General features: G+C 43.2%; 1 protein-coding gene across 4 annotated transcripts in view; it reads left to right on the forward strand.

Annotated features, from left to right (window-relative positions):
- The window catches only part of si:dkey-100n23.5, a 223,846-nt gene that overhangs the window by 193,122 nt on the left and 10,072 nt on the right, over positions 1-20,652 (forward strand). For all 4 annotated transcript variants that reach the window (XM_060833050.1, XM_060833052.1, XM_060833049.1 and 1 more), the window contains one exon: positions 19,347-19,494. In XM_060833050.1, coding sequence (XP_060689033.1) covers positions 19,347-19,494 — 148 coding nt within the window. The remainder of the gene's footprint in view (positions 1-19,346; positions 19,495-20,652) is intronic.

Consider the following 20,652-nt stretch of genomic DNA (forward strand, 5'->3'; position numbering starts at 1 on the left):
CAGACATTCAAGAAAACAGCTCACCACTGCCTTCTCAAGGGCACCTAGAGCCAGCCAATAGCACCCACATGAGTGAATGAATAAAAACAGAAGTCTGATATGACTTCTTCAGAACTTATGAAGTATTGGTGACTGCCCGTGACTGCCAGGCAGCATTCAACCGCATATGGCATTAAGGAGCCTTGACAAACCTTAGTCAGTGGGAATTGGCGAAAACTTTCTGCTGCTTGGAGCCATACATGGACTTGTACCACATGGAAACAGACACTTCGGTCCAACCCAATCTAGACCCTGCCAGCACCTGTCCCATATCCCTCCAAACCCTTCCTATTCATATGCCCATCCAAATGCCTTTTAAATGTTGCAATTGTACCAGCCTCCACCACTTCCTCTGGCAGCTCATTCCATACACGTACCACCCTCTATGTGAAAAAGTTGCCCCTTAGGTCTCTTTTATATCTTTCCCCTCTCACCTAAACCTATGCCCTCTAGTTCTGGATTCCCCAACCCCAGGGACTTTTTCTATTTATCTTATCCTTGCCCCTCATAATTTTGTAAATCTCTATAAGGTCATTCCTCAGCCTCCAACGCTCCAGGGAAAACAGCCCGAGCCTCTTCAGCCTCTTCCCTGTAGCTCAAACCCTCCAACCCTGGCAACATCCTTGTAAATCTTTTCTGAACAAAAGAAAATGGCGGTGGTAGTTGAAGATCAGTCAGCCACAGAGCAACATTACAGGACCTCTGAAGGGAGTGCCATCGGCCCAACTATCATTAGCTACTTTGTCAATGACCTTTCCTCCATTTTTAGGTCAGACAGTGTGATTTTTCCTGAAGATTGCACAAGATTTAGCAAGTTTTATGGTTCCTCAAATACTGCAGTCTGCGTCCAAATGCAGCAAGAACTGGACAAATTTTAGGCCTGTGTTAATAAGTAAGATTTGTGCTGCACAAGTGCAAGGCAATGACCATCTTCAACAAGAAAAAAAATCACCTTTATGTTCAGTAATAATACAATCGCTGAATCCCCTTTGTTACCACCCTGCGGAATTATCATCGACTAGAAACTGATCAGCCATATAAATACGGCTGAAGGACAAATAAAGGACTGAGAATAACTCTGCTCTTGACTCCCCAAAGTTTGTCCACTGTCTACAAGGCACATTTCAGAATTATAATAGAATACTCTTGCCCAGATAAGTGCAGGTTCAAAAATACTCAAGAAGCTTGACACCATCCAGGGGCAAATTAGTCCACTTGATAGGAACCTAACACCCTCAGTATCCAGTCCCTCCACCAGTAATGCACACAGGCAGCAGTGTGTGCCATCTAGTAAATGTGACTATCTTCCCATTGTCAGTCGAAAGACCACATTCAGGCCCGCATAATCAAAGTGACCAGTAAACACCATTTAAATTTGCCACAGATTTCAGGCTCAAATTCTCCAAGTTCAAATAGCTTTTGACAAGGTGTCACACAAAAGGTGATTGTGCAAGGTAGGAGCACATGGTGTCAAGGATAACATTTGACACATGGACAGAAATTTGGCTGGTTGGTAGAAAATACAGCATGCACAATGGGTCTTTATCTGATCAGCAGGATGTGTTTATTGGAGTTGTCAGGGAACTTTGGTAGACCCTCAACTTCTTCCAATTTATATTAATGATTTAGATAAGGAGAGTAAAGTCAAGGGAACTAAATTCACAAATGACACCATGATAGGGTATTTTGTGAAGAAAACACATGGAAATTGCAGGTGGATATTGACCGTGAGTGGGCAAGACTGATGGAGGATACTGTAGGAAAATGTGAAGTTGTTCACTTTGACAGAAAGAATGAAAAAGCAGAAAACACTTAAATAGAATATAACTGCAGAATTCGTCAGTGTAGAAGGATCGAGGTGTTCTAGTGCGTGGTCATGTTACGTCACATGATCACTGAGGCTAATGGGATGCTCTTCTTCATTATGAGAGGAATTAAACATAAAAATAAGGATGTTTTGCTTCAATTATACAGGATGTGGAGGCGCCAGTGTTGGACTGGGGTGGACAAAGTTCAAAATCACACAACACTAGGTTATAGTACAACAGGTTTATTTGGAAGCACTATCTGATGAAAGAGCAGCACTCCGAAAGCTAGTACTTCCAAATAAATCTGATGAACTATAACCTGGTGCTGTGTGATTTTTGACTTCAGTTATACAGGGCATTGGTGAGATCGTATCTCAAAAATGTGCAGTTTTGGTCTCTGGGTGTAGGTTTGCTCGCTGAGCTGGAAGGTTTGTTTTCAGACATTTCGTCACCATACTAGGCAACATCTTCAGTGACTCGCTGAATGAAGTTTTGGTCTCTTTAAGGGAGGCTGGAAATGCATTGGAGGTAATTCGAGGAGGTTTACTAGATTGATAGTAAGGAGCAATTTGTCTTACGAGGAAAGGTTGGACAGACTTGACCTATTTCCTGTGGAGTTTAGAAGGGCAAAGGTAAACTTGATTGCAGCGTTTTGAAGACCTGAACGGTGTGAAAAGGATGTTTCCTCTAATAGCTTAATCCAGAACCAGGGAACACTGTTTAAAAATTAAGCTTCAACCTTTTAGGATAAAGATGAGGGAATTTCTTTTATCTTAAAGGATTGTGCAACTTTGGAATTGTCAGTCTCAGAAGATTTCCAAAATACAATTGGCTTTTCATCAGGCAAGAGAATCAAAGGTTATTAGGTGTGGATGGGAATGGAACATTTGAAGCTCGAACAGACAGCTTTGATCTTATTGAATGATGAAGCAGACTCAAGGGGTCTAATGTCTTACTTCTCCTAATTTGTATGTTTGCAAATCTTCACTTTCACCAGCTCCTGATCCAGAAAGATTTTATCCTAGGGAACCAGCAAACTTGGTCTCCTGTGCAGTTTTTAAGTCATAACGTTCCAGTTGCCCCAATACTAACTGGAAATACTTGGAAATTGGCAAGAAATTTTGTCCCTTTTTTTTACGAAATATATTTCACTAAGAGAGTCCAACACCTCTGCCGTCAATTACATCCCTCTTCCCAGCTATTATGTTAGCTTGAACCAAACTGTTCACAATTTCCTTTAACCTCGGGCCTATATTTCCTCCACCACAAAGATTGCCCACTTCCATCTGTTATTGAATTGCCAAACTCCACCTGGTCCTCAGCACATCAACTGCTAACAACCTCATAATGTATTATTCTACTCAGATGCTGCTATTCAATGTCTACTTTCAACTTGGCTCCCACTTCTATAACTGCATCCTAAAATTCCTGACCCATAGATCGCATTCGGCAAGAACAGGGTACAACACTTGTCCATGATAATCCTTAACACTAGTGCCCCATAAGGTTGTGTACATAGACCCCTACTACATTGAGTAAAAGGTGAGGTCTGCAGATGCTGGAGATCAGAGCTGAAAATGTGTTGCTGGTTAAAGCGCAGCAGGTCAGGCAGCATCCAAGGAACAGGAAATTCGACATTTCGGGCACAAGCCCTTCATCAGGAGTGCAGCCAAATTTTGTCCCAACTCCATTCACGTGTTTGCTGACAACACCACCGTGGTTGGACCACAAACAATGAGACAGATGCAAGAGAGAGACTGAGCATGATGTAAAGACAACAATGTCTCCATCAACATCAGCAAAATGAAGGAGTTGGTCATTGACTTCAGGAAGCGGTGTGGAGGGCTCGCCCTTGCCTGTACCAATGGTGCTGAGGTGGAAATGGTTGAGAGTGTTGAGTTCCTGAAAGAGATGATCACCAAAAATCTGTCCTGGTGCACCCATGTCGATGTGACGGTCAAGAAAGCACAACACAATGCCTCTACCTCCTCAGGAGGCTAAGGAAATTTGGCACGTCCACAAGGACTCTGACCAATTTTGATAGATGCACCATAGAAAACATCCAGATAGGATGCACCACAGTGTGATTTGCCAATTGCTGTTCCCAAGACCACAAGAAAACACAGCCCCAGACAATCACACAAACCAGCCTTCCATCCATAAGTTCTGACAAAGGGTCACTCATCCCAAAATGCTAACTCTGATTCCTCTTCACAGATGCTGCCAGATCTGCTGAGCTTTTACAGTAATTTCTGTTTTTTGTTGAATCCATTGACTCCATCTATACTTCCCGCTGCCTCAGGAAAGCAACCAACATAATCAACATACTTCCCACCCCCGTTATACTCTCTTCCACCCTCCTCTATCGGGCGGAAGATAAAAAAGTTCGAAAACATGTCCAAAGATTCAAGAACAGCTTCATACCCAATGTTATCAGAGTGTTGAATGGACTTCTCAAATGTTCATTCTGATTTCTCTCTCTGCACCTTCTCTGCCACTGTAACACTGCATTCTGCACTCTGTTCTGTTACCCGGATGCTCCTTGTTTGGCACGTAAAACAATACTTTTCACTGTATCTTTTTATGATACATGTGACCACAATAAATCATACTCAAACTCAAACATCTTATTCTCTGCCATCCATTTGTCTGTGCTTGATTCCACACTACTACACTCACCCACTCATTGCTGTCTGCTCAGTGATCTATGTTGACTCTCAATCTCCCGGCATCTCCAAAGCTTAAACTTTTCATCTTTGTTTTTGGGCGGCACGGTGGCACAGTGGTTAGCACTGCTGCCTCACAGCGCCAGAGACCCGGGTTCAATTCCCGCCTCAGGATTGTGTGGAGTTTGCACATTCTCCCCGTGTCTGCGTGGGTTTCCGCCCGGTGCTCCGGTTTCTTCCCACAGTCCAAAGATGTGCAGATCAGGTGAATTGGTCATGCTAGGTTAGGTAAAGGGGTAAGTGTAGGGGTATGGGTGGGTTGCGCTTCGGCGGGTTGGTGTCGACTTGTTGGGTTGAAGGGCCTGTTTCCACACTGTAAGAAATCTAAATCTTATATTCCTTCATGACCTTGCCCATCCCTACGCGTGTAACTTTATACATCTTACAACCCTCCCAAAACTCAGTATCTCTCGGTTTGGATTTCATGCATTTCCCACAACAAAACCAGATCCTAATCTGATAAAGGTACCCTGGGTAATGTGGATGGAAGGATTCAAAAAGGGCAAGTTTAGAATCAGCAATGAAAATGTCACGGCTTTAAGATAAATCAGCAATTTGGGTAAAATTAAGCATGTGGGTCAGGAAGAGACAGTGAGAGTATCAGATAATTAAGGTCAAGGAAATAAAAAACATTAAAGTTGAAATAGTGGGTGAAGCATGCACATCAAATTAGATGAATCCTGTTTACAATCTGATGGTAGAGTAACTGTCATATTATTTGATGACATAGCATAATTTCCATGCTTTGTTGGTTTAATAAGTTGTTCCATTCAGCATCATCTGTGCATACTATCCTCACTTTTGTAAAAGTTAGGTGTTAGGCTGCTAGGGGCAATAGTAAGTACAACGCAGTATTGTCAAAATCGTATCAGCTGAGACATTTAAATTATAGCATTTTTTTTTAACAGTTCTCTCACTGCTTCACTGCTGTTAAATGTTAGTAAATTTTTGGAACATTTTCAAATCAGCCTGTGTTGTAAAAAAGCACGGTGTGTAAAATGTAGATCTCATTAGCCAGAGGAAAATGTGTTACATGTTTCAGTGCTTGAAGTAAAGAAAGGCATTCCCACTAACCAAGCCTGCTATTTTGTTGAAGGGCTGTGCCATTATGACTGTTTTTTCTTGATCTGAATAACAAAGTACTTTGAGTAGCTCAGACTTAGAAAGTAAAACCCAAGCAAACATTTTGAAAATGGGCAGTTTATCCGTGACAAAAGGCCAGGCACTTAACTTAAAAAAAACTAATTTAAACATGTAGGTGGTCTGTCAGAAATAGATGTGTGTTTCGCTTTCTGAACTGACACGACAGTCAGCACTATTGATCAAACAGTTTTTGTGTTATGCATAAGTGCAAGAGCTTGATGCTGTTTATTGTCATCTCATTCCATTTATTAGTTTATATCAACTGCACATTAATTCTCTTACCATCTAGAAGTTTATTTGCAGCACAGCTTTACCCTAAAATTTCACAGCCGTTGTGAATTAAAATGCAGAGCATGCAAATATGCCTGAATTTATTTAATCCAATTTTACATTAAAGTAAAGACTTCCACCTCCTCATGCCACTTTAAATTTGCCTCCAAAGCTGATGGATTCAAACTGAATAGGTTACAAGTGCTAGATTTTAATGGAAAAAAATGCAAAGGTATTTTGTCTACCTTACCATTGAATTGGCATCAAGCTAAATACCTTTACCGGTTTCTGAATCAATTTATACAAAAGTAGGTTAACTGTGCAATACCAAAATTGGCAAATTTTTGCTTAAGTAAAATTGATTAAGCAAAACAAAAAAATTAATATATCAATAAAATTGATAGGGCTGAATCTTCTTTTTGTGGCTAAGTGCATGTAGACTTTTTTGGAGGGATTCTCATTACATGACCTAGTGAGATCTCTCACCAGATCTTGTTAACTGAAAATCCTTAGCTACTTACCCCTCTCAAATGTCCCTACCGTCTCATTAAGATAAATGTAGGTAATCTGGCATTGCCATTCAGTGGTACAGCAGCCACAAAGCCACACTGCGCATGGTTCATAGCTGACACTGTGTCACACATGAAATCATATTCTACCACTCTACTGTTTAACTACCAGACCGCACACTTTACATGCCCTTAGATACACCTTTCTCAGTCCCTGGTACTCTTTTCTAATTGCCCAGCAATTACCCACATCTCATCCTTGCCCAGTGGGGGAACATCCCAGACATGCAAGCAATTGGATAATTTTATTGACAGCCATCAAAGGGGAATACAAAGGAAATGGGAAAAGGCTGCAATTCACTCCCTCGGTGAAATGATGTGCTGGCATTTTGACCTTGACAGGCCCTGACGGTCTGCTGCACCCAGCTCTCATCTACTGGAACTGCGTGTTAACCAGGTCCTGTCTGCCTTGTAGGACTGACACAGCTGAGCTCTGTCATGCGTAAGGAGAGCTTCCTGCAGCTCACTGTCCTTATCCTTCTCATTAGACGATTGCTCCCGTTCCCCTGGTTTCTCAGCATCTATCACATCACCTCACAGCCTGCTCCAGTTGTGGTGACTCTGCGCAGACGATACTGAAGGGCCTCTGCGGACTGCTGCAAGCTGTGCAACTGGCCTTTCCTCACGGTGTCACCTGCTGCACTACAGCCCTGGTCAGAGCACAACTTAGTGAAGGTGCCACACTGGCTAAGTGACCAACACATTACATCAAAAAGGGAGCGTCTACTGTCTCTGACCCCCTTTCCATCTCAGACCCACATCAGTCATTCCACTTTTCATTGCATTCATCTGTCATCACACTTACATGACGTATGTTGCAGCCATGTTTCCCTCATCCCGCAACTGGAAGTGCCACACTTGAAGGATGCTTTTGGCCAGCATTCACATCCTTTTGAGTTTTTGCTACTAGCGTCTGCAGCACTGAAATGACAATATTAGTTTAATTAAAATTAGTGGGGTGGTGCAGTCTGCCTGTGACCAACATTTGGCATTTAAACGTGGTCACTCTGCATGAATTGCACGTGTCCGAAGGAATAATTCCAAATGAAATGTAACTGGAGCTTGCAAACATGTTTCATGTATTTGCCCTTTGTCCTAATGTCCAACAGAGGCAGATCCTGTCCTTTCGCCCATTTGCATCCATCCCCTCCAATGTGGAGGGCTACCACTTTGGACTTCCAACTGTCCTTTATTTAATTCATTTTCAGGACATGGATGTTGCTGCCTGGGCCAGCAGTTTTTGTCCATGATAATCATAACTTTACTATGGATCTGGAGCCATGTGTGGGACAGACTAGGAAAGGATGACATATTTCCTTCCCTAAAGGGCATTAGTGAACAAGATGCGTTTTTCCTGTAATCATGGTCATCATTACACTCTGAATGTTAGACTTTTCTTTAATGTATTGAATTCAAATTTCACTATCTGCCATTGCAGGATGCAAACCCAGATCCCCAGAATATTACCAGGGTCTCTGGATTAATAGTCTAGTGATAATACCACTAGATCATCACCACTCTATTACCTGACCCCTGAACTCTGACATTATATATTAATGAAGCCCACCCTGCTCTTCAGCACTTCTACTGTGGAGATTACGGTGGTGGTCACTAACAATAACCCCTTTCCGGTAGTCTACTGTACTTTCTGACACTGTACTGCATACCCTCCGTCCCATATACCTGGAGCTTCCCCCCCACCACCACCACCACCATTGCCATCCTTGTTCCCACCTCCACAAATGCTTCTACTTCCCCACTCCAGCCTTTGCTACGCCACCTCAGTGATCTTCTTGCTTACCTTACTGGCCTCGCTTGCACCCTCCTTAACAATTGATGGTTGGACCAGCAGGACTCTATTCACCCAGGCCTTTGACTGATATTGCTGAGCAGCCTTTAGACTGACTGATCAATCCCCGACCACTGTGATTGCAGCTCCTCTGATTGCTGCCGCTGGCCTCTTTGAGCACACTGTTGCCCATTCCTGGACTGTGCTACATACATGAATGCCCTGACAGTGGATGAGTGACTGTGGGTATGCCCCCTCACCTCTGACAAATCTCCATTGACAAGCAGCCGGTCAATGTGGGTCCGGCAGTGCCTTTGACTATGGCTGAAGTGCAAGTGCACCAACTGGCATGGCGAGGGAAGGCATGGATGCTGCAAGTATGCGGGTTGGCATTAAATGAGCAAGCATTAAAGGAGCAGTCGAGCAGCCCTGAGATGGAGCTTTGTCCAGTCTTTGAGTAGGGCCCCTACGCTGTGCGCAAATTGTCTTCACTGCAGCCTTTCGATACTATTTACTCGTCCGTCCTGCATTATAGGTTTGTATTTCCTAAACTGCTTCGAAATGGATCGGAAAGACGCCATGATGGTTGCGAAGGTTGACAAGTGTCAAATGCCAGTGTCCATTGGCCAGGATTGTGTGTGGCTGGTGCCCATATGTCATGCTTTGAGATCCTGGCAGCTCACAGCCAGAGGTGAGCTGAAGGTGTGATTTCCGTATCGAGAATTCTCAGTATCTAACTTGTTGGCATGTTTGATAAGGTAGGAAGCTAAATATTAATGAGGTGAGGTAGGCTAATAATAAGGCATTTAACAAGCGATAACCCCCCTCAATTGGCAACATGCCACTGCCAAGTTAAAAAACCTTCCTCCCCACCTCCCATGCCACTGAGCAAAAGATGGAGTGATGTGCTCCCTGTATCAAGGTAGGCCTTGCCAGGCTGTTTGTCTAGTTCTCATGATAGCCCACATTACTCAGACACCTATAAGATTCTCCCTATAGTCTTCTGGTTGCTATGTACCCTGTCTTGTAAGAACATTCCCAACCTCAACGCTATGTTTCTCAAAGACATTCAAATGTCATAAACACAATTTTGGGACTTTGTCAAAATGATAGTTCTTGTTCACTAATTGACAATGTTTGCAGGATTTATATTTTCCATGGGGAGTCCAGAACTAGAGGGCATACGTTTAGGGTGAGAGGGGAAAGATATAAAAGAGACCTAAGGGGCAACCTTTTCACGCAGAGGGTGGTATGTGTATGGAATGGGCTGCCAGAGGATGTGGTGGAGGCTGGTACAGTTGTAACATTTAAAAGGCATTTGGATAGGTATAATAATAGGAAGGGTTTGGAGGGACATGGGCCGGGCACTGGCAGGTGGGACTAGATTGGGTTGGGATATCTGGTCGGCATGGTCAGGTTGGACTGAAGGATCTGTTTACATGCTGTACATCTCTATAACTCTATGTATTTTTCATGTTTTTGTTAAAGGAACAAGAAATAAGTTATAAATAGATTACTGCTCATAAAGGAAAAGTTTTTTTTCGTAAACGGATACACATGACAGGTACAATCTGCTTGAGCACAGAATACAGCAGATTTAATGTTAACTCATGTGTTTTATCAGATGACTCACTGGGTAGTGGTGCTAATGAATAAGTTAATGTTTTACATAGATATTTTATAACAAACCTGATCAGGAATATTATTACACAACTCTGAATAAGGAGGGACTTGAACCTTCTCATCCAGTGGTAGGGGCATTGCCACCACACCACGAGAGCCCCTTCGTATTTTATATTAACATTTTCGAACATAGAACATAGAACAATACAGCACAGAATAGGCCCTTCAGCCCACGATGTTGTGTCGAACATTTGTCCTAGCTTAAGCACCTATCCATGTACCTATCCAATTGCCGCTTAAAGGTCACCAATGGTTAGATTAGATTAGATTACTTACAGTGTGAAAACAGGCCCTTTGGCCCAACAAGTCCACACCGACCCGCCGAAGCGCAACCCACCCATACCCCTACATTTACCCCTTACCTAACACTACGGGCAATTTAGCATGGCCAATTCACCTGACCCGCACATCTTTGGACTGTGGGAGGAAACCGGAGCACCCGGAGGAAACCCACGCAGACACGGGGAGAACGTGCAAACTCCACACAGTCAGTCGCCTGAGTCGGGAATTGAACCCGGGTCTCAGGCGCTGTGAGGCAGCAGTGCTAACCACTGTGCCACCGTGCCGCCCACTATGCCACCATGCCGCCCACTGTGCCACCATGCTGCCCACTCTGACTCTGCCACTCCCACAGGCAGCACATTCCAAGTCCCCACCACTCTCTGGGTAAAGAACCTACCCCGATATCCCCTCTATACCTTCCACCCTTCACCTTAAATTTATGTCCCCTTGTAACACTCTGTTGTACCTGGGGAAAATGTCTCTGACTGTCTACTCTATCTGTTTCCTGATCATCTTATAAACCTCTTTCAAGTCACCCCTCATCCTTCACCATTCCAATGAGAAAAGGCCTAGCACTCACAACCTATCCTCGTACGACCTATTCTCCATTCCAGGCAACATCATGGTAAATCTCCTCTGCACCCTCTCCTAAGCGTCCACATCTTTTCTAAAATGAGGTGACCAGAACTGCACACAGTACTCCAAATGTGGCCTTACCAAGGTCCCATCCAGCTGCAACATCACCTCACGACTCTTGAATTCAATCCCTCTGCTAATGAACGCTAATACACCACAGGCCTTCTTACAAGCTCTATCCACCTGAGTGGCAACTTTCAAAGAGCTATGAACATAGACCCCAACATCCCTCTGCTCCTCCACCTTACTAAGAACCCTACCGTTAACCCTGTATTCCGCATTCTTATTTGTCCTTCCAAAATGGACCACCTCACACTTGACAGGGTTGAACTCCATCTGCTACTCCTCAGCCCAGCTTTGCATCATCATCATATCTAAATCCCTTTGCAGCTGACAACAGCCCTCCTCACTATCCACAACTCCACCAATCTTCATATCATCTGCAAATTTACTGACCCACCCGTCGACCCCCTCTTCCAAGTCTTTAATAAACATTACAAACAGCAGAGGACCCAGAACTGATCCCTGCGGAACTCCACTTGTAACTGGGCTCCAGGCTGAATATTTACCATCTACCACCACACCCTGACTTCGACCGGTTAGCCAGTTCTCTATCAAACTGGCCAAATTTCCCATTATCCCATGCCTCCTGACTTTCCGCATAAGCCTACCATGGGGAACCTTATCAAATGCCTTCCTAAAATCCATGTACACTACATCCACTGCTCTACCCTCATCCACATGCTTGGTCACCTCCTCAAAGAATTCAATAAGACTTGTAAGGCAAGACCTACCCCTCATAAATCTGTGCTGGCTGTCCCTAATCAAGCAGTGTCTTTCCAGATACTCATAAATCCTCAAAGTTTGTGAGAAGATTTGTAGCTCGGGTGCTCGTTGTTGTGGTTCTGTTCGCCGAGCTGGGAGTTTTTGTTGCAAACGTTTCGTCCCCTTTCTAGGTGACATCTTCAGTGCTTGGGAGCCTCCTGTGAAGCGCTTCTGTGCTGATTCCTCCGGCATTTATACTGGTTTGAATCTGCCGCTTCCGGTTGTCAGTTGCTGTCCGCTGCAGTGGTCGGTATATAGGGTCTAGTTCGATGTGTCTGTTGATAGAACTTGAGGATGAGTGCCATGCCTCTAGGAATTCCCTGGCTGTTCTCTGTTTGGCCTGCCCTATAATAGTGGTGTTGTGCCAATCGAATTCGTGTTGTTTGTCATCTGAGTGTATGGCTACTAGGGATAGCTGGTCGTGTCGTTTCGTGGCCAGTAAGTGTTCATGGATGCGGGTTGTTAGCTGTCTTCCTGTTTGTCCTATGTAGTGTTTTGTGCAGTCCTTGCATGGGATTTTGTACACTACATTGGTTTTGCTCCTGCTGGGCATCGGGTCCTTTGTCCTGGTGAGTTGTTGTCTGAGAGTGGCTGTTGGTTTGTGTGCTGTTATGAATCCTAGTGGTCGCAGCAGTCTGGTTGTCAGTTCAGAAATGCTCCTGATGTATGGGAGTGTGGCCAGTCCTTTGGGTTGTGGCATGTCCTCATTTCGTTGTCTTTCCCTAAGGCATCTGTTGATGAAATTGCGCGGGTGTCCGTTTTTGGTGAATACCTTGTATAGGTATTCTCCTTCCTATTTTTGTAGTTCAGGTGTACTGCAGTGTGTTGTGGCCCTTTTGAATAATGTCCTGATGCAACTTCGTTTGTGTGTGTGGGGTGGTTGCTTTCATAGTTCAGGACTTGGTCTGTGTGTGTGGCTTTTCTGTATACCGTCATGGTGAATTCTCCGTTCGGTGTTCTTTGTACCATCACGTCCAGGAATGGGAGCTGGTTGTCCTTTTCTTCCTCTCGTGAATCAGATTCCTGTGAGTGTGGCGTTGATGATCCGGTGTGTGTTCTCTATTTCTGTGTTTTTAATGATTACAAAGGTGTCGTCCACGTATCTGACCCAGAGTTTGGGTTGTAATTGCGTTAAAACTGTTTTTTCTAACCTTTGCATTACTGCTTCTGCTATGAGTCTGGAGATCGGTGAGCCCATGGGTGTTCTGTTGATTTGTTCATATATCTGGTTGTTGAATGTGAAGTGTGTTGTGAAGCACAGGTCCAGTAGTTTAAGTATGCCGTCTTTGTTAATAGGTTCAGCATCCTGTTGTCTGTTATGTATGTCCAGCAGGTTGGATATTGTTTCTCTGGCTAGGGTTTTGTCAAAAGAAGTGAACAGTGCCATTACATTGAATGAGACCATGACACCGATCTCTGGTCTCATAGCAGAAGCAGTAATGCAAAGGTTAGAAAAAACAGTTTTAACGCAATTACAACCCAAACTCTGGGTCAGATACGTAGACGACACCTTTGTAATCATTAAAAACACAGAAATAGAGAACACACACCGGATCATCAACGCCACACTCACAGGAATCCGATTCACGAGAGAGGAAGAAAAGGACAACCAGCTCCCATTCCTCGACGTGATGGTACAAAGAACACCGAATGGAGAATTCACCACGAAGGTATACAGAAAAGCCACACACAGAGACCAAGTCCTGAACTATGAAAGCAACCACCCCAACACACACAAAAGAAGTTGCATCAAGACACTATTCAAAAGGGCCACAACACACTGCAGCACACCTGAACTACAAAAAGAAGAAGAAGAACAACGATACAAGGTATTCACCAAAAACGGATACCCGCGCAATTTCATCAACTGATGCCTTAGGGAAAGACAACGAAATGAGGACATGCCACAACCCAAAGGACTGGCCACACTCCCATACATCAGGAGCATTTCTGAACTGACAGCCAGACTGCTGCGACCACTAGGACTCATAACAGCACACAAACCAACAGCCACTCTCAGACAACAACTCACCAGGACAAAGGACCCGATACCCAGCAGGAGCAAAACCAACGTAGTGTACAAAATCCCATGCAAGGACTGCACAGAACACTACATAGGACAAACAGGAAGACAGCTAACAACCCGCATCCATGAACACCAACTAGCCACGAAACGACACGACCAGCTATCCCTAGTAGCCATACACTCAGATGACAAACAACACGAATTCGATTGGCACAACACCACTATTATAGGGCAGGCCAAACAGAGAACAGCCAGGGAATTCCTAGAGGCATGGCACTCATCCTCAAATTCTATCAACAAACACATCGACCTAGATCCTATATACCGACCACTGCAGCGGACAGCAACTGACAACCGGAAGCGGCAGATTCAAACCAGTATAAATGTCGGAGGAATCAGCACAGAAGCGCTGCACAGGAGGCTCCAAGCACTGAAGATGTCACCTAGAAAGGGGACGAAACGTTTGCAACAAAAACTCCCAGCTCGGCGAACAGAACCACAACAACTCATTAATCCTATCCCTCAGTACCCTTTCCATTTCTTTGCCTACCACCGAAGTAAGACTAACTGGCCTGTAATTCCCGGGGTTATCCCTATTCCCTTTTTTGAACAGGGGCACAACATTCGCCACTCTCCAATCCCCTGGTACCACTCCCGTTGACAGTGAAGACGAAAAGATCATTGCCAACGGTTCTGCAATTTCCTCTCTGGCTTCCTCCATAATCCTAGGATATATCCCGTCAGGCCCGGGGGACTTGTCTATCCTCAAGTTTTTTCAAAATGCCCAACACATCTTCCTTCCTAACAAGTATCTCCTCTAGCTTACCAGTCTGTTTCATACTCTCCTCTTCAACAGTACGGTCCCTCTCATTTGTAAATACTGAAGAAGAGCACTCATTCAAGACCTCTTCTATCTCTTCTGACTCAATACACAGTCTCCCACTACTGTCCTTGATCGGACCTACCCTCGTTCTCGTCATTCTCATGTTTCTCACATACGCATAAAAGGCCTTGGGGTTATGCTTGATCCTACCCGCCAAAGATTTTTCATGCCCTCTCTTAGCTATCCTAATCCCTTTCTTCAGTTCCCTCCTGGCTATCCTGTATCCCTCCAACACTCTGTCTGAACCTTGTTTCCTCAACCTTATGTAACCCTCCTTCTTCCTCTTTATAAGACATTCAACCTCCCTCGTCAACCAAGATTCCCTCACATGACCATCTCTTTCCTGCCTGACAGGTACATACATATCAAGGACACGTCGTATCTGTTCCTTGAAAAAGTTCCACATTTCAACGACATCCTTCCCTGACAGCCTATGCTCCCAAGTTATGCTCCTCAGATCTTGTCTTGCAGCATGGTATTTACCCTTCCTCCAATTGTAAAACCTACCCTGTTGCACGCACCTACCTCTCTCCATAACCAAGGTGAAAGTCACAGAATTGTGGTCACCATCACCAAAATGCTCACCCACTAACAAGCCCATCACTTGTCCCGGTTCATTACCAAGTACCAAATCCAATATGGCCTCCCCTCTGGTCGGATAATCTACAATTTTGTTAAAAGTACTTCTGTACAGTACCCTGTTCACTCCTAATTTTCTTAATTGTCATCCTTTTGTGGGAGTGATTCAAAGTATTGGGGAGTATGATGGAGGCAGACTCAAATTAAGCTTCAGGAGGGGCATCATATGATTATTTAGATAGAAATGGTGTGCAGGAATATGGGGAAAAGGCAGGAGATAGGCACTGGGTAATACTCCTGGTGCAGACAAGATGGGCCAAATGGCCTCCTTCTGTACTGTAACAATTCTGTGGTTCTCTTTGTGCTCTAACAAAGTGTTAAGTGAAAGATTGAATTGGCCTGTGCCTAGACTAGAAGTGAGTTACCTACTCATTCTTTGTTCTGAACCAGCTGAGGTAATGCAGTTCATGTCCTTGAATGAAAAAATGAATATTTAATTCTGAGTATGGACTTCTTACAATGAAACTACTTTCCTACAACACAGAAACTTTGCTTGCTGTTTTTTTAATGTTTAGTCATGTTTGTTTGTCAGCGTTTTTAAATAGTCAAGGTAAACATACTAGGAATTCATGTGTAAATGTTTATGTAGTGTTACAGAGAATGTACAACACAGAAAAAGGCCCTTCAGCGCATCCTGCCCATGTTGATCATCAAGCATCTTTCTATTCCAATCACATTTTCCAGCCTTGTATAGTACAGTATTTGAAATGCTCATCTAAATACTTAAATGTCTTGAGGGTTCCTGCCTCAAGCAGTAAGTTCCAGATTTCCACAACCCTCTGGATGAAAAAAATCCTCATATTCCCTTTTCTTACCATAAAACTGTGTTCCCTGATTATTAACCCCTCTGCTGTTAGACTGCTTATTTCTCAAGAACATCAAAGCTATAAGTGATTTCATCATCTTCATGGAGTCTTTTCATGCTTGAAGAGTCCGGTACAAGTTTGGCATTGACATCCACAGGAACTAACAAAGTTTCAGTGTTTGCCTCAGCTGCAGTATTTTCTCAAAGAGAGGTGGTCTGCAATCTAAGGTTCTCTTTTAGGGTGCCTTTTATATTTGATCACCCTTATGTCATTCCAGATACATTTATAGAGTTGGTTGTAGATGGAACTTGCTTTCTGTGTGCAGCACATTTATCAATTTCACCTGGAGTTCACAGAACAAAAGCATGAGAATTTTTCTAACCTTGAGACTGATGTCCTCAACAACTACATTTTTAATTCACTCAAGATATTGGTGTCACAGGGTGGGAGTTGCAAGGGAAGGGGATATCAGAAGACTATGAGGTAAGGGTGGGAGGCTGGTTTTCAGCAGTTAACTGCTTGCTCCCAGTTGCTGCTAGTGTAGGAAAAAGTGGAGCCCCTGACCTGGCAGGCAGGCTGCTGTGTTCTCTCACTTGGGGTTGCAGGTAATTAGACTAGTGGTGGCTTGAAGCTCTGAAGTGTCCACCAATTAACCACTAAAAAGCCTTAACTGATGGCTAGTTGAGAAAGTCTTCACATCTAGAATTTAATTGTTGAGGTTGCATGTAGGAAGCAGACATATTTCTGGCGCCACCCCGCCCAATTGTTTGCCTTTCCTACCACAAAGTAAAAATACCTTTTCTGGTGGTATGATGGTGTAATATGTGGTTACACTAACCCCAGTATAGTATAGCATTGATAGAGTTTATGTTTGATTTCATATTGAAATCCAAATCTTTGTAATCTTGCTGAATGGAGCTGCCAAGTAGAAGCCAAACATCTCCTTCAATAGGAACAGAGATTGTCTGGCTGCTGTATCAACAAGTCATGCTTCAGTGACTGTCATTGGAATATTTCTGTTTGCTCTTTCAGCCAATTCAAGATTAACATATGTAGGTAGCAGAAAGGAAACCATTCATCTGTTCCTTTGTCTGTTTCAGTTTTAAGGCCTGGAAGGGTCTTACTGGATGAAATAAAGTAATAATATATAACATTCTCAAAAAAGCATTTGCTTTCTGGCATATTGGATTTATCTGCGACATACATGTGTCTTGGCCAGAAAGATGAGTTAGCAATTTTTACCTTTGTTTTATCCAGCACAGATGCAATATCTGTTAAAAGGTGTGTAAGAGGTGCCCAACATGAGAGACTGCCAACTTACCTTTATATGGGCAAATACCTAGGCTCCACTTAAACACTCCCTTATGATTGAGATTGATAATTCTGTAAATAGAGAGCGGTGGTCAGCATGCCAGCACATACTGGGCAATTAGGAATAATTTGATGTAGCAATATATTTTACAATATTGTTGCCATATTGTAGTTAAAAATGAACTTTTATAACCACTATCACATCTGTTATTCTAAAACAAATTAAATACATTGAGCAATTAATTTTGACAAATGCATTTATTTTAAAAGTAATATTCAAAACTAACACATGTCTCTGCTTCTTAAGATAGCCCCAAAGTGTATAAAAGCCTTATTTTCTTCTGGCAATGTCCATTTCCCCTGGTAGCTTCATTCACTCTATGATTCACTGCATCAATTCATTCAGACTAAATGACATATAGTCCTATGAGTTGCTGTGGCCTAGAGGTTAGGCTGACTGTTTATTTGCTTTAGGAGTCCTGTAGATACTCTGCATTTGATTTGAAATACAAAAGTGAACATGGAAAATAATAAATATTTGTTAGGCAGAATGTATTTTAATATTGCAGTAACGTATTGGAAATTCAGACAATATCAGCATTTACAATAGCTTAGAACAACTTTGTTTCCCATTATGTTTTTCATATGTGTTCTCCGAAACCTGTAAAGCTCAAGGCCTGCTTATCTGCTAATTTATTTATTTTGTTGAGATGTGCACCCATCCATTCGAATGCTTAAGGGTCTCTACTTCAAGATTCTGTGAAATTTAGACTACTTCTAATAACTTGGGTGCACACTGGCTGAGCTGAGGTTTAGGAATCCCAAATGTACATATGCTGGAGTTTAATCAGCTAATCATGTAGCTAATCAGAACAGAAAAATGTGTTGCTGGAAAAGCGCAGCAGGTCAGGCAGCATCAAAGGAGCAGGAGAATCGACGTTTTGGGCATAAGCCCTTCTTCAGGAATTCCAGATCTCCAGCATCTGCAGTCCTCACTTTCTCCTAGCTAATCAGAACAGATTACTGGTGAGCTTCCTGCTGCTTATTCAGCTCGGTGCGTCCTACCCATTAGCACCACAGTCTGCAGGGTGACCTGAAGTAGAGAGAGAATTCCAGACTCCAGTGAAGGTGAATTTTCGCAGATTTAATTAGTGAACTTAACATGGCTGGTCAAGCACCAGGGATGCCCTGGAACAATACTGATCTTACAATATAGGCAATCCAGGCAGCGTTCTCAATGTCTACCACCACATATGTAAGTTTTCACAAATATCAATTGTTAACTTTAAATCTGAGAACAGCAGAGTTTTCTTAACCTAAGGAGTCAAGGTAAATGGAGCTAAGGAGTTAGGTTGTGGATCAGCAATGACCTAATCGAATGGAAGAATAGACTTGAGGGTCTGACTGGTTCATTCTTGTTCCCATGTTCCTATCTTGAAGTAATTATCATCCATTAAGCTATTCGTTGATCCATCTCACACTAATCCTGGAATGAGCCTGCTTCAGAAGAACAGCTCCCTATAAGAACCATTAGCATGGTGCTTGATGGATGTTGTTCTCAGCCACAATTTCAGTTCAATTGAGATAATCAGACATTTTTTTTGAATCTGTGCAGAGATTGGATCTCCTGGTCACAGTGAAAACCAGAAAATTACATGGAATTTTTGCATGCAAAGATTTGCATCAAATCTCCTGATTTCCACCCCACTGAGAAATCCAGGAAGATATTCCCTTTTGTCTTTGGCTTGTATAATTCTCTGCCACTCTGTACTGAAATACATTCAAAACCTTCTGATGTGAAATGCAGCTGCAAATTGACAGGGTAATTTAGTACTTGTGAATTTTTAGTTCTATTTTAATATAAGAAAACCGCATTTGTTTATTACTTTCTGTTCTATTTTCCCACATTAGGCTGCACAATGCATTTGATCCCAGTCATCCTGTTTTTGTCCTGATGCTCCTCCATGTTATTACTGCACCACTCCACGGACTGGCCAATGCCATTGTGTTTGGGTTGGACAGGGAAACATGGGGCCAGCTGAACTTCACATCTCTACAGGTAACTTTACTGATCAGTGGCAATTGCTTTTTGAGTTTAAAAATATGGCTTCCTTCTTTTCCCTATTTTATGCTGAAGAATTGCTTTGCAAGTCCTGCAGAAGTTGTGTTTTACCACAAACCTCCTGAGTTTGAAACTTGAAAAGTCGATTGTTTTATCCCTTTAAGTAGCTGCAAGACTTTCCCTTTAAATAGCTACAGGAAGTTAATATTTGAAGCAGCCAGTTGTTTCCTTCCCACCAGTGTATGAGTCATAGACATTCAGCCACACTATCAAAATTAGTCAGACTGCAACAGTGCTGGCCGATGGTTGTGATCCTGTTCTGTTTAGCTGCAATTGCACCAATCAGCTCCAGCTGCAATGTCATGCAGTACAGAGGGTTTGAAGATGGCACCGTGGTTAACCAGACAGCCATTAGGATGTTCATTTCTAAAGTGTTAATTATCTTTTACTTGCCTTCTAAAATTCCTATTCCGACCCTTTATCCTCTTTATCTCCTATACACTCTCCTGTCATTGTATCAGGCTTGACAAGTTCTTAGATAAGAATGAAGTGAGGACTGCAGATGGCAGAGATGAGAGTTGAAAAGTATGGCGCTGAAAAAGCACAGCAAGTCAGGCAGCATCCAAGGAGCAGGAGAGTCGATATTTTAGGCCTATGCCTGTATCTTCCCTCTGTGCCTCTCTTGTCATTCACTGAATGGACCTTTCAAACACATGTCTCGGCCTCCTTACAAGCAGCATCCACACAAGCCAATCATTCTCTCTTCTCAGCATTCCTGCCAAGCACTCTTGCTGAGAAATAATCTTGCCAATCTCCGTCAAACTCATCGAGTCCTGATCATGTGGACTCTGCCAGCAGACGGACTGTCATTGTCTCTCTCTCTCTCTCTCTCCGTCTCAGTTCACTTGTGAGCCACATGTGAGCTTACCACATCAACATTGTAAACTTAACACAAATCTGGCAGAGGCTTGGTGAGAGACTCTCCAAAGTGCAGCCTTCCTGTCTGACCACGTCTTCGTCGCAATTGCTACTCAATCACAATGTTACTGTGGCTGTTATCATCAAATCACACCTTGGTCTGTCCCCTTACTCCTGTGGCATCTTTTTCTCCTTTGAGCCCAACTGCCATCACCTCAAGCCTTGGTTTCTCAACAT

Source organism: Hemiscyllium ocellatum, chromosome 12 (genome assembly GCF_020745735.1).
Source record: "Hemiscyllium ocellatum isolate sHemOce1 chromosome 12, sHemOce1.pat.X.cur, whole genome shotgun sequence".
In the NCBI taxonomy this organism is placed as follows: Eukaryota; Metazoa; Chordata; class Chondrichthyes; order Orectolobiformes; family Hemiscylliidae; genus Hemiscyllium; species Hemiscyllium ocellatum.